The following is a 15,077-nucleotide window of genomic DNA, read 5'->3' as shown; positions in this document are numbered from 1 at the left end:
CAAGCAATGTTTACTTCAGAAGTGACATTAACTTGATAGCCATCTCCCTCACGTTGATGTAGGCTTATTTGAGAGGTGCTGGAACTTTACAGTTAGGCTAGAGGTGCTGACGACCATAGCCACTACCACAGCTTTCACAGATCCAGGCTTGCCTTAGGCTTTAAGTCTATCTCTACAGTTTTACTCTAACTACTCTAGCACTAGTCTTGAGGGCTCAGGCTTCAGGCCTATCATCTCACCATAAACCCTAAGGAAGTTCTTCCTGAAACCTTCCTTCAGGAAGACTGAGGTTCGAGGCCAGAACTCACAGAACAAGATGTCATGTCTACCCATTTGCTGATCCAGGAACCTGGCTAGACCATGTGATGCTTGTGCAGCAATTGGCATGTAGAATCTGTAATCTCATAATAGGTTAACTGGAGAAGACATTTCTTGAAGAAGCTAATCTGTAAAAACCAGAAGAAATATCTATTTCTTCCCCTATATAAATAACATCAAAAGGCCAAAATGATCACAAACAATAAACAATACCACCAAAGGGACAAATTAAATCACTTGTACCATACCTGAATATCTAGGACAAGATGAATCAATGCATGTTTAACAACAACAACAACATCTGAGAAACTACAAATTTATGAGCAAACCCCAGAAAAACAGTCACCTTAAAACAGATCAGGGAATTATAAAGGACCAAAGATATACGATTACATAAAATCAAGAAAGTAATATATAACTAAGGGGATTCAAAAGAGAAACATAAAGAACCAAATAGAAATTCTAACACTGAAAAACACTGTAACTAGTAACCAAGCTACAATCTGTAGACCAAGAGAGGTTAGGTATAGAGGAAGGGTCTAGGGTGGACACATGGATTCCCAGGAGCAATAGAATAGATTTTATAAGCAGACTGGATTCAAGTGGGAAGGAAACAGGAGGATCAGGTGGGGAAGGGTAAATACCATAAAAGGAAAGAATGTGGGTGAGACAGCTAGAATTGAAGGGCATTTGAGGGATAATATGGAAACCTAGTACAGTGAAAACTTCCTAAAATATATGAAGGTGATCTTAATGAGGTGTCTTACTAATGGGGAATGCAGAGTCCCAACATGGCCATCTTTTGTTATCAAACAAGGCTTTCTTCCAGTATCAGGACTCAATTTCATTCAGTTGAATTGTTGGTCAAGTGAGGGTCAAATGAAAATCCTCCTAACACCCAAGGCTGTTGTTTAAGACAACAGGTTGCTCTCTGCAAACTGACAGCAGGGCACCATTGCTGAGAAAAATAGCCATGCAATTCACTAAACATGGAGAAGTCCAGCTGGTACCTACATGGAGCCTTCACCTGTATGTAATGTCTTTGGTTTGGAAAGATTACCAAAAAGGAAATGTAAACACCAACCCACCCACAAAATTTTTGACCTACAATCTGTCCTGCCTGAAAAATATGCTAGGACAATGGTGTCACAGAACTTGTGGGAACAGCAAACCAATGTCTGATTTAAGGGCCACTACATGAGATGGAACCCATATCCAACACTGCCTGGGTGAACAAGAACCATAAACTAGATACCCCAGAGACCTAGGGTAAAACTAAACACCACTGATTTAAAAAAAGAAAAGAAAAGAAAAGAAAAAGTATTAATAAAATGACTCCTAATAATATTCTGCTATATTCATAGATCAGTGTCTTATTTAGTCACCATCAGAAAAGCTTCATCCTTCAATAGACAAGAACAGATGCAGATTCAAAGCCAGACACAAAGAGAGACTCTAAATGGGATGTCTCATCAAATCCCTCCCCCCATGCAGCAGAATTTTCCCCCAATTAATTAAGATATTAATATAACAAGAAGCCTGTGATTGGTCAGGGAAAAGGGAGGCGGAGCTAAGAATTTCAGGGACAGGAAGAGAGGAAAGGAGATGGAAGAAATGAAAGAAAATCGAGATTCCGCACGGCTTTAAATGGCCACAGGTAGCTATGACTATCATATAAGAGATAGATAATTACAGGACAATTTGTCTTATCTAGGTAGGCAATTTATATCTCTATCAATTGGCTCTGAAATTATTGTGTGGCATCTTGTGAATTGAGAATTTATTGATATATAAATCTGGTAATTATAAGCTTCTAGAATTTTACTGGGTTATGGGGATTTGTGACAACTAGCCGCAGTGGGTAGATGGCTGGGAAGGTACAAGCAGCTCTGAAGCAGGTGAACCGGAGCTGGGAGGACCGGCCACCAGGGGTCTAGCCATGGAGGCAGTGAGACTGAGACCGCCGGGGCAGAGAGTAGCTGGGTATAGCATGGAATGGTGCCATTTTGTAATATTTTCTGCACCCCCACAGCTCAGTGAACCCTATAGAGTGTAAAGGATAGAGAGGATGAAAGACAACAGGAGAACAAAGCCACCTGAATCAACTAAGCCCAGCTCATATGAGCTCACAGAGACTGAAGCAGTAAGCACAGGGCCTGCATAGGTTTGCACCAGGTCTGCTGCATATATATTACAGCTTTTAGCTTAGTATTTTTTATGCGACTCCTGAGTGTGAGAATGATTTCTCACTGAGTGGATTTCTGATTCATGTACCTGCTCTTAGGACACTTTTGCTTTTGTTGGGTTGCCTTGTCCAACTCTGATATGATAGGTTTTGCTTTATTATATTTTGTCATGTTTGTTATCTTAGAAGCTTGTTCTTTTCTAATGATAGACAGAAAGGGAGGAAAGAAAATGGGAGGGGAGCAGAGGTAGGGAAGAACTGACACGAGTAGAGGGGAAAAATATAATCAAGATATATTGTATGAGAAAAAAATCTATTTTCAGTAAAAGGAAAAAAAATAAAGAAAAAATTGAAAGAAATTCCAAAACTGAACAACATTGTGACTTAAGTAAAAATATGAAATAAAAATGTCAATAGCCTATCAAGCAGGTGAAAGAACAGCACAGTAGATGACAGATCTTTTGAAATTACCTAACACAATGAGAAAAAGCCGTGAAAAAGCCTCCAGGACTCATGGAACACCACCAAGCAAACGAACATAAAGGGCATAAAAAGTTCTAGAAGGGGCAAGGAAAGAGGGTGAGAGCTGAGTTAGTGCTTAAAGAGACAATGGCAGGAAACTTCCCAACTGTGCACAGGTAAGTGGGCATAGAGACTGAGAAAATCCCTAAAGACTTCAAATACAATAAATATGAAGATTTATCTAATCACCAACATGCATCAACAAGTTTTCAAAGGTCAATGAATACTGAAGCAGCAAGAGAAAAGCAGATCATCTTGCACACTGCACACCTCATCCCCAATAAGGGCTTAGCAGAAACCTTGCAGGCCAGGAAGGCTGAGATGACTTTTTACTTTGTGGAACTGGGGATGGAAACAGGGCCTTGCCTTGAGCATGGCAGGTAAATGCTTTGCCGCATGACAGGTCCCTCCCTAGCATTAGAAGATGTATTTTAAAAAAAATAGTCCACCAAGAATGCTCTATTAAAAGGGGGAGAAGGGCTTTAGAAATGAAGGAAAATGAAGAGCTTTATCAGACTAGCAAAAATAACTAGATCTGCCTTGCAAGAAATGGTAACTGAATTTTTCAATTTGAAATGAAAAGATGCTAACAATAAAATATATACTCCCTACTTAAGATAATATACTAAGATCCAGACAGTGTAACCCTGTTGACAACGTGACTATATCATTAACTCTACTATCAACCTAAAGGATAAAAGTACTAATAGTAACTTAACTATAGTAACTTGTAAAGACAGATTATATAGCAAAGACATTAAGCATGACATGCATACTACTAATGGTGTAAGGTGCAGCTGCATTTATTGGCTTAAAACAAACTTTGAGTTATTAGAAATCAGATGTCAGCCTAATCATAAGAAACTTATAACAGATACAGAAATTATAAGGAAGGAATCAAGACACTGCTGCAAAAAAATTCCTCACAGCACAAATGAAGGCAAGAGTAGAACAAAGGAACTATAAAAAAGAAAACAGTATGGCAGTAAGCTCATGTCTAGCAACAATTATTACTAACAGTCATCCAGATCTTTTTTCTTGAAATCAGGCACAGCTAGGGATATTACAAAAATCCACACAAAATTGGTACTTTCTGTTTCTGTGAAATTGTATCTAATAAACTCTGAAGAAACATTAAATATCTTTAGTTGACAATGGTCAAACTTGTCTGTTCTAAAATTAGGCTAATATTTTCCAAGAAAACTAAGTTTACTAAAAAAAAGTTAAAATACAACCCATTCTATCAATTTAAAGTTTACTCCTGATCATCTATTCAAGTGAAAAAATCAAAAACAAAAACGTACATTCATAGAATACCAGTTCATACCAGCTTCATTCACAGTAGTAAAAAGCTGGAGGCAACAGATATCATCAATAAACGTATTTATCATAGCATACTGCTATGGTTTGGATCTTAAAACCTCCCTCAAATGCCAATGTATTAAAGGCTTCTTTTTTTGTTGTTCTTTTATTTACATTTCAGATGCCACCCCCTTCCCCATTGCCCCCACCCATTAATCCCCTATCCCATCCCTCCTCCTCCTTTATGGAAAGGCTTCTTTCTTAATTAAGCACCTTGGACAGTGGTGAAACCATTACACAATAAAGCCTACTGAGAGGTTTCAAGTCACAGGGATGTGCCTGTAAGATAAACTGTGGTCCCTTACTTTATCATTTTAATTTCCCAGCTTACACAGGTGAGTTTTCTTTGCCATTTAATCCTACCCCTCTGCCTCTGAAAACCAACAAACCTGAGGAAGCTGGCTATGTAAATCAAGCATTTTTAATACAAGCATGAAGACCTGAGTTTGGAACTCCAGGACCCACATAAAAAGCCAGATTTACCAATGCACATCTGTAATCCAAGTGCTGAGGAGGCAGAGACAGACCCCTGGAGCTTACTAACCAGTCAAGTAGAATGGATGAGCTCCAGGTTCATAAAGACACTTTCTCAAGAATAAAGTGGAAACCAACTAAGGAGAGTCCATCTCCACATATACACCTATGTATGCACACTTACATATAAGCATGTGCACATGTACACATACACAAACACATATCTCCCCTCCATCCCACTCCCAAGTCCTTTAGAGGCAGAAGCAGAAGGTACCATGGTCACCCTCACTACCCACTGAATTCAACTAGCCCTGTCTCAAAAAACCAAACAATTAAAATTCTGTTAAAGCATGAAAAAAAGAAAATACTTCTTTTATTAAATCTATTCCTGGATATTTTGATTTAGTAGCATAAAGCTGACTTAACCACTGAAATTAAAAAAAAAAAAAAAGAACAAACTGATATGTATGTAACTATTTGGATCTGTGATTCTCAACATTTCTAATACGGTGACTCTTTAATAAAGTTCTTCATGTTGTAGTGACCCTCAGCCATAAAATTATTTTTGTTGCTATTTCATAACTGTAATTTTGCTACTGTTATGAACTGTAATGTAAATATCTGACATGCGATCCCCAAAGGGATCATAACTCATAAGTTGAGAACCACTGATTTAGATGAATTTCCAGGGAATTATGTTAAGTGAAAAAGCTAATTCTAAAAGGTTGTATCCAGTATGATTCCATTTATAGTATTTTTTTAAAGTAATAAAAGTTTAAAAATGCAATGAGGGCCAGGCAGCTGTGGCGCACGTCTTTAATCCCAGCACTTGGAACGCAGAGGCAGGCGGATTTCTGAGTTCAAGGCCAGCCTGGTCTACAGAGTGAGTTCCAGGACAGCCAGGGTTACACAGAGAAACCCCGTCTCCAAAAAAAAAAAAAAAACGCGACGAGGACTTTTTTGGGTACAATTAAAAACATATGAGAAGTCTTACGGTGATTTGAATGTGGTGGTAAGCACAAGTTTTTGTATCTGATATAACTCCACAGGCCTAAATACACCACTTATTCAAAGTCCAAATGAAAGTGAGAGTCCAAGACATTCTGAGTCAGAGCAACATACCTGAGCAGTATGCGTGCCCCATCCAGTTTTACAAGATGTTGTCACAAGAGAAAAACCAGGTAAAAAACATACAAGAGGGCCTCTCCTGAGTTACCACAGAACTTCAGCTTTAAATGTCTAAAAAGAATGCTGTACTTAAAACGTGTATTTTTAAAATGTTAACCTAGTAAGTCAGTCACCTTGGAGTCTCAGTTTCCTTAAAGATATTATTCAAATAGTAAGGCTGGCAGAGAGTATAAATTACTCACATTCGGGACATCAATTGCTACCTCTCTCATAGCACTAGGCCTGATGTCATTCATCCCCTGTAAGAAATCATTTAGGGTAATCTTCACCATGCCAGCCACCTTGCTATCAGGGAGGTTAGGCTGTTTCCTCAGGATTCTTCGTAAGGCATACAGACCTACAAAGAGAAGAATAAAACAAAACTGACCACTTATTCCATAAATATCAACTAGGTAACAACAGTACAACCCCAAACTCAGTGGGTATTACAGCATTTACAATATTTTGTACTTAAAGTATATATGGCATGAATGGCAAGATTAGGGGTAAAGGGGACATGGAAGATTAAAGCAAACTCAAGTGCTTAAGTCAGGCAGTGGAAACATGACAAACTGAAATTACAATGAGAGGACAGGTATTCTGCAAACATAAAATAATGTTTAGGGTGTCATTAAAACAATACAATAAGCCTTCTGACACTGATCTTTTTCTGAGTATACTAAAGCTAAGCCAAAAGTTTAGGAGACTGGGGGAAGACCTGAAAGGAATTATTGAGTTGGTACTTGGAAATGTGATTCTCAAACAAAAGACAGGAGACGACGTGAGACTTCAGCACACACCTAAGTTCTGTACCGGGTGGTACTTTTATGAGGGTACTAAGAGAGACTGGAGATGGAAGAATGAAGACAGAAGGCTCACTCAGGAAAGTTTGTAATTTGGAGAACTAGAAAGAACTGCTTTTGTTTGTTTTTTTCTTAAAACAGCAAAGTAACAGAAATAAAGTAGTATCACAGAAATAATACACTAAAAAAAATTCAAGAAAATAAAATTTAGAAATGTAAAAAACTTAAAAGATGGCTCTAACTAGAATCATCAAATATGCTAAGTTCTTTACTTTAGTATTTGCTTAAAATTAAAAAACTGATAAGCCTGAATATCTAACTACCTCTTTCAAATGCCAAGTATGAAAGCCTGTATGATAAGCCTGAATATCCAACTACCTCTTTCAAATGCCAACTATGAAATTTCAAGTACATAGAACTGTAACAGAGTTTAGAGCCTAGATTTTTTTTTATATTCATCTGAATAGCCAGAAAGCTTTCACCTATTTTATTTAGGTTTCTTTCCTTTTATTTCAAATTCCAACCAGAAGCTAAATACAAATGGAAACCAGTAAGCACTAGTTTTACTCCAAAAGAGTAGGATCATTCTGATTTACTCCAATAAAAGTATGCAACCCTTAAGCAAAGCTTTTCTTCATTTAAAACAAAACAAAAAAGTAAAAGCTATACAGTAGTCTTTCCTTATGTTCATTGCACAAATGAGTTCTGCATTCAGAACTCTTCACTCTGTAGTTATTTTTACAATGTAAGATTCCCCACTTTTAATTGTTTTCTATCCCAAACATTCAACTTCTTTAGGATGGTGTAGAAACCAGTATAGAGCCTAGATTCTTTTCTGTGGGCATTAACTCTATATAAGGTCTTATAACTGAATAAGGGGTTAACAAGAAAATCTGGCAATAGATTTCTGAACATGCAACAGTTAAATCAAAATTCAATGCATAATGAATCCTTGCAGTGTTTCTATGTGCTGCATAGCATAACAATATTGTAGTCTTAGTTCTGAGCACAAAATGGAAACATTTTATACTTCCTAAGTTTGAATCCCAGCACACATATAAAAAAGGTGGTAAGACATGCCCCTGTAATCCCACCACTGGACCAGAAGGATCTCAGTGTCCTGCCGGCCAGCCAATCTAGAGAATCAGCAAACTCCAGGTTTGCTGAGAGACTGTGTTAAAAAGTATGGTGAAAAGAGAGAGAAGACAACCAATGTCTACCTCTGGCCTCCACATGTATTTTAAATTTCCTAGAATCTTGTACAATAAGTCAAAAGAAAAAAAAATGTCATAGATATCATTATATAGAGAGAGTAAACTGTAACAGTAAAGGAAGTTATGTACAAATGAAATGAGTAAATGGTTCTGGGTTTGATCCTCAGCCCAGAAAGAGACAGGAGGCGGGGGGGGGGGGGGGGGATTGATTCTCTTTTTCAAAACATTTTATGGGGTTATAGAGAGACTAACAATCTAAATTATAAAATTCTATAGATGTTTCCAAATGCAGAAAAAGCAGGCAGGTAGATAAGATACGCATGCACGCACGCGCGCGCGCGCGCGCACACACACACACACACACACACACACACACACACACACACACGCCTCAGTATTTTATATAAAGTCAACAGAACAGACTCAGTCTTAGTCCAAAACAGAATGTAACATCATTTCCAGTGAATTGTGCTGGTCAGCGGAATATCCAAATGGAAAAAGTGAATGAATTACCGGTAGTGATGTGAAAACAAAGAATAAGGTATCCAGAAGTCCAGGTAAGACAAAATACTCATGACATTACACTTGGCCAACATTACTAGCTATATTCCAAAGTGCTGGGGATGGACCCAGATCTTCACGCACATTAGGTAAGCACTCTACTGAGCTACACACAGTGAATACAATTTCTTAAGTAAGACACACAATTGATAAATTGAATATATTATATTAATATGTAATAAATGTATCTGATTATTAATGTTTGATCCTCCAAAGACATCAAGAAGAGCAAATACTTAAGCCATAAAATAGACTTGACTGCACTGCAGGAAAATAAAATACACATCCAACAAAGCCTCACATCAAGCTATATATTAAGAGTCCCTACAAATCAACAATATTTAAAGCAACATTAAAAACACTGAAAATCTGAATAGGCACAGTATGAAGGAAAATATGTACACTATAAATTATCATTATTATTCATAATCTTTATAATGGATCTTTATAATGGAATACAGCAATGAAAATGAATCACAACTCAGAGTAAAATACTAGAATTCTTGAGTCACACTATGGGTCAAAGACAACAGCACCAAATAGGAAAATCTCATCTACAAAGCAAACAGTGATCATCTCTTGAGTCGCTAAGATGATATGAACCAAAGAGAGTGGTTCTCTTTTTCCATCCTGCTCTAAGCACTGCTAAGTTCATTTTAGAAAATTCATTACTCTATGTTATGCTTTATGAATTTTCATGTCTATATGGATTAATTCAAGAAGTTGGTTTTTTTTAATTAAGTAAGTGAAGTGAACTTTAAAAGTGAAGTGAACTGGGGGTGGGGGAACATTATGAAATAACACCAAGGTGATACTTTAAGAAACTTAAGTGAAAAATGAAAGTATTATTTTACCTAAACTCTAGTAAGTGGATCATATTCCTTAATAATTAAGAAGTGACTGCAAAGTACTTAAAGCCATGATGACTTAGAAAAAGAAATATGTTTTGAAAAGCTTTGGGAGTTACTACACAAAAACTCTAATCGCTGTAGGGCATTTTAACAAAGCAATTTAATAAACTATACTAGATGGCTTAATACAAATAAAATATACTAGTGGACATAATAAAGGGCTTCATGACTGAGCCCTTATAAAAATACCAATTTCTAGAACATACTATATAAATAGATATGTTCTGGAAGGTGGGATGAATAAAAGAGAAAAATTCTACAACCTGAATAGAGGGTGGAGAAGAGCTATTATTTTGAAAGTATTTTTTCAAAAAACAATTTTCAAAAGGATATTAATCAATACTATTGTTCTGTATCTATATCATCTGAAAATTCAGTTACAACTTATATTAAAGCAATTAACTACCAAAGTAAACAGACGGATAAAGGTACCTGATGCTAAGCCTAGAAATCTGAGCTTGATTCCCAGGGCTCACATGGTTGAAGGAGAAGATGGACTCTCTCACATTGTCCTCTAATCTCCACAAAAGGGCTGTGAGACACACGTGTATTAAGTAAATAATTTTTAAAGGTAATTATTAAGTATTATTGTATCATGAAACCATTGAGAAGATATACTCATGGACTACAGGCAGTCTTCAATACTGACTATTAATTCATCTTAATATTCACTGAGACCTTCTTAAACATAATTTATTCAGTAATACATTGAGCCTTTGTGTGCCTGGATATTGAGGAAGACAGACTTGTATCTTTCAGTACAGTATTAACAGTACATAAAAGATATATATATACAACAGGTTAATTACTATGATATTGTAAGACTGCTAACCCCATTTAGCTGCTGAAGAAACATAAATCAAGAGGCAGAATAAAATTACCATTCTAATTCAGCATTTCACGAGCTTTCGTCTAGTAAACCATGTGTGGTGGTTTGAATGGACATGGCCCCATAGACTCATGTGCTTGAAAACTTGGCCTATAGGGAGTAGCACTACTAGGAGGTGTGGCCTTGTTAGAGTAGGTGTGGGCTTGTTGAAGGAAGTATGTTACTATGGAATCAAGTTTGAAGTTTCATATACTCAATAGAGGCCTAATGGCAGTCTCCTGCTGCCTGTGAATCAAGATGTAGCTAGAACTCTCAGCTCCTTCTCCAGCATCATGTCTGCCTGCATGCCATCATGCTTCTCATGTTGAGAATGTAACTAAATTTCTGAAACTGTTAGCCAGCCTCAAGTTAATGCTTTCCTTCATAAGCTGCCATGGTCATGGTGTCTCTTCATAGCAATAAAAACCCAAACTACGTTCCCTAGGATTTAAAATATTGATTTTTTTTTAAAAATAGAGTCAATATTTTAGTTCAAATATAGAAAAAAAATTGTTAGAATTTAAAAATTGGTGAAAAATGTCAGAAAGAACCTTTCATAACAGCTACACTATTGAGTACAAAGAAGATGCTCCAAAAAAAATTCTGCTTTAAGATAGTCTACGTTGTAAACAGCAAGTCCATTTGAGATAAAATATTTAAAAAGCTGCTCTTTGTTTACAAAAGTGAGCTTCAAAACAGAAGTCTCTGTACAAGTTTTACACGGCATATTACATTAGCTCAAATTCTAACATCTGGAATAAGTTTGACTCTCAGGTATCACCATTAAGTATTATAACTGATTAGGTAACAAAAAGTCCAGTCAATAATACTGTAATATTTCCAATTTTCATATTCAAATAGCAACAAACTTAAGAGATAGAGAAGCTCAAAGGTAATCACAAGTTTAGAATAAATACCACATCAAATGCAGTAACAGTCCCATAAACTGTGGAACAGCTTGAAAATCCATACTCCAGGGAAGCTCCCTGGCTACAACTACTCACTACAGGGATTCTCCATGATGAGACTACAGCAGGCTTGGTAAGTAACTTGGGTATTTTTGTCAACTTCTCTCTTTCCCTTATCCAATAAAATTCATGGTGGCAATATCACCCCAGTGCTATCTTCCCTGAGTCGTTCAATTCACAAACAGAGAGTAAGGATCAAACTTGACTAAGATCACGAATTTGATTTTAAATACAAATTTACTCAACCCTTCCTCAAAACCTATTCATGTGGTAGGAGAGAAGCCTTAGCAGAACACTGGATGCTTTTCCAGAAGATGGGGGATTTTCTCAATACATATATGGTAACTCACAACTGTCTGTAATTCCAGTCACAGGGATCTAAAACTCTTTGCCATCCTTCACCAGACACACATGTGATAAACAGACATACATGTAGGCATAATGTTCATACATATAAATTTTTAAAATTAAAAATATAGTCATTTATTACCCTCCAGCATGGCACCCTGTTCTTAAAGTTAATTTATTTTGCTATATAAAGATAAAAGAATGATACCAATATTGTAATATATATTAGCATTCAGGACAACATATCCAAAAATTAATTTAACACACTGAACACTGTAGTTCTACCATTAATCTTTCTAAAAGCTATGGTATCACAGTTGAGTAAGTACTAGCCTAGAATAAAACAGGTTAGATAAGTCTGATCAGAAAACACTTGCTTTAAAAAAAAAAAAACAACTTTATATAGATTCTATATTTAAACTGTAAAGTCATACTATCCTGAAAAACATTTGTTTTATGACTTGACTTTTAGAGGCAAAACCACATGCTTCTCTCACAGGGCTAGTCAGAGGGTTGAAGAGATGGTTTCCTTTTCTCACCTTTATTTGAAACTCCCCCTTTCTCTTTAGACTTACAGAAGCCACTTTTTTTCTATATAACCACACTTCCTTTCCTTTAGAAAAAAAAAATCACTGTACTTTTTCCCATTTTTTTTGACTACTACGTTACTAAACAAGCAGTTCTTTACACATCTCTCTCCTTCCTTGGAATTTCTAGAGAGTAAAATTCATAAAGCCTCCCTGAGTACAAATGAGTACAGTATAAGTCAAGAAACGTGTTAAACGACTAAAGATGGAATACCTGCCTGGCATCATGGGTAAGTCCTTAGATCAACACAGTAATCCAAATTCTTAGTTACCATGTACAGACAAACAAAGGAAGCCAAGTTATCCACTGATATATCTGTTTCTTGAACCACAGGAATTAATTTTTATATCAAGTCCCTTTGCTCCCTATGAAGCTAAAACCAGTACAGAAAGAAGACAGAAAAGGACCTATCCTTATGCTCTAATATACTAAAGAATGATTCTATTGACCTGGTAAAGTACACAGCCTACCACCTTCCCCATCCAGCAGTCCTCCAACCTGAAAACTATGGTAATTGTTAGAAAGTGCAACAATTACTTTTTCCATCAAAAGTAAAATATTCAAGCATTTTAATGTTTCTCCTCTGAATTTATTTTCCTTTTTTCCCCATACTTATATTGAACAGATAAAAGAATAAAACAAGGGTTAAAGAAATGGCTCAGCATTTAAGAGCATCTGCTACAAAGGTAATGAATTCTGCTCCCAGCACCCCCAGTGGCTCACAACTACCTGTAATTCCGGTTCTAGAGGACCCCATTTAACACATAAAAACAAAATTTAAATATATTTTTTACAAGGATGAAAGGAATAAAAGAATCTTCAAAGCTAAATAAATTATACAAATATAAATTAGCGATTTGAGCACAAAAGTTGACTGCCATTTCAAAATTAAAGCTCTAAATAATGAAATTTCTCATTTAGAAACAAATTTCTTCCATTACCACCAGAACTAAACCTTTCTGAAACCATATCATGAAAATATGACTGTCAAAGTCTAGTATATTGGGGTCCCAAGGGTAGAGCCACATTTACCAGGATACAGAGGGTACACAACCAGGTCAGCCAATGTACAGTTTATGCAAAGTTTCAGCTTCTTTTAAAAGCAAAGGAGAATAAAGATTTCCCAGTTTCTAGTTCCCACCAGGTGCTGTATCCCTAGTAATAGCTTATCTTGGCTCAAAGTGATCCAAACTTTCTTGCAGACTGAGAAATCTGCCAGCAGTCCAACTCTTTAAATGTGTTGTTTCTTATAATTAAAAAGAAAGTTACTTTCTCATGAGAAAAGGAAGGTGAAGGCCACTTCCTCAGACATGCAGCTTGCTTGGCAGAACATCAGGATTCTCTGAAGAGAAAGTAGGCTTACTCTTTGTCCCAGTATGCTGGGAGTCTCAGATATCCTTCAGTCACTTTGTAGCTAGCAGGCTGGGAGCAGTCTCCTCATGCCATTTCTCTACAAATGACAAACTGGAATCAACATAATGTCACAGTAGAGGCAAAGAGAACTCAGAATATAAGAGGAAATGAAAACATACCATTAGAGACTCGGGGATACATCTAAGATTACAGACATGCCTGATGTTCAGAAGTTTAAGAGAATGAAATCCTTTGAGAAAATGGACTTCTTTCAATAAACATTTTGAACAACAGATTTATTGAATCAACTATTTCAACAGCTTTAAAAGCTACCTCCATGTAAGTATACTTTCCATAGCTGAATATACTTTGAAATACTGTACAGAAGAGCTTCAGAAGTACATACAGAGGTTGCAAAGATGGCTCAGTGGGTAAAGCCAAGAGTGTGCAAGCATGAAGACTTATAGCTAGATCCCTAAACCCCATGTACAGTTGGATCCACCAGCACGTTTCTTACTTCAGCACTTTACAGCAGCATGAGAGGCAGAGAAAGGAGAATAATCTCCAGAAACTCAAGGGCCATTTAGATTTGTGTACTGTGACCAAAAGGAGAGTCTATCTCAAGCAAGATGAATGGCAAGGACCAGACACCTGAAGTCATTTTCTGACCTTTACACATGATCTTTGATACATGTGTATACACACACGTCCTTGTGATATTCTTTAGCAGGCAACAGATAAAGTTAATAGCTCTTATACACCCATTCTTGAGTTTTGCCATGTAACAATACTGTTGTCAATATTAACATCTGTTCATCTGGTTATGTGTGTATGGACAAGTGCTGAGGAAAAATCTTAGAACATGTTATACTAGAAGTGGTGAACTTGAAAAGATAAAAATAAAGAGTGGTTTTCCTTCATAGTTCTCTAAATTATGTAAGTCATAAATAAATATATTTTATGACTAAATAAAGCTACAGCTAATAAGCAGCAACATAAATTACTAGTCTATAAATAGTCAAACAGACTCATCACAGATGGTCACTCTCACCTGCTTCATTACACAAGGCTTTCAAGTCTGCGCCAACATAACCATGGGCATTATTTGCCAGTCTCAGAAGCTCAGCTTTAGTAAGCAAGTGCGGCACCCTCCGGAGAAGTTTCTGGAGAATATCAAGTCGGTCTTGGGCATTAGGAATGCCAATTTCAATCTCTTTATCAAATCTCCCGGGTCTCCTGAGTGCAGCATCTAGCGCTTGAGGGCGATTTGTGGCTCCGAGGACTAATACCCGTCCTTCACTTCCTTCCTAAAAAAACAAAATAAAAATAAATTGCATACTGATTTTAAAAGAACAGAGAGGTGAAAACCGATTCTGTGGAAAAGAATGAACAGAAGGGTCTAGAGCATTAAAACTTAATTCTTATATTTCTACTA

At 36.6% G+C, this 15,077-nt stretch overlaps 1 protein-coding gene across 3 annotated transcripts in view; it reads right to left on the bottom strand.

Moving 5' to 3' along the window:
* Window positions 1-15,077, bottom strand: part of Spata5 (spermatogenesis associated 5) — a 166,394-nt gene that overhangs the window by 134,972 nt on the left and 16,345 nt on the right. For all 3 annotated transcript variants that reach the window (XM_028762990.1, XM_028763005.1, XM_028762997.1), the window contains exons 9-10: window positions 14,694-14,949; window positions 6,232-6,386 (exon numbers count right to left, since the gene is read on the bottom strand). In XM_028762990.1, the coding sequence (XP_028618823.1) occupies window positions 6,232-6,386; window positions 14,694-14,949 (411 nt within the window). The remainder of the gene's footprint in view (window positions 1-6,231; window positions 6,387-14,693; window positions 14,950-15,077) is intronic.

This window comes from Grammomys surdaster, unplaced genomic scaffold (genome assembly GCF_004785775.1).
Source record: "Grammomys surdaster isolate TR1022 unplaced genomic scaffold, NIH_TR_1.0 62, whole genome shotgun sequence".
Lineage (NCBI taxonomy): Eukaryota > Metazoa > Chordata > Mammalia > Rodentia > Muridae > Grammomys > Grammomys surdaster.
Note: the sequence above shows the minus strand (reverse complement) of the source record. Positions and strands in the feature narration are given on the sequence as shown.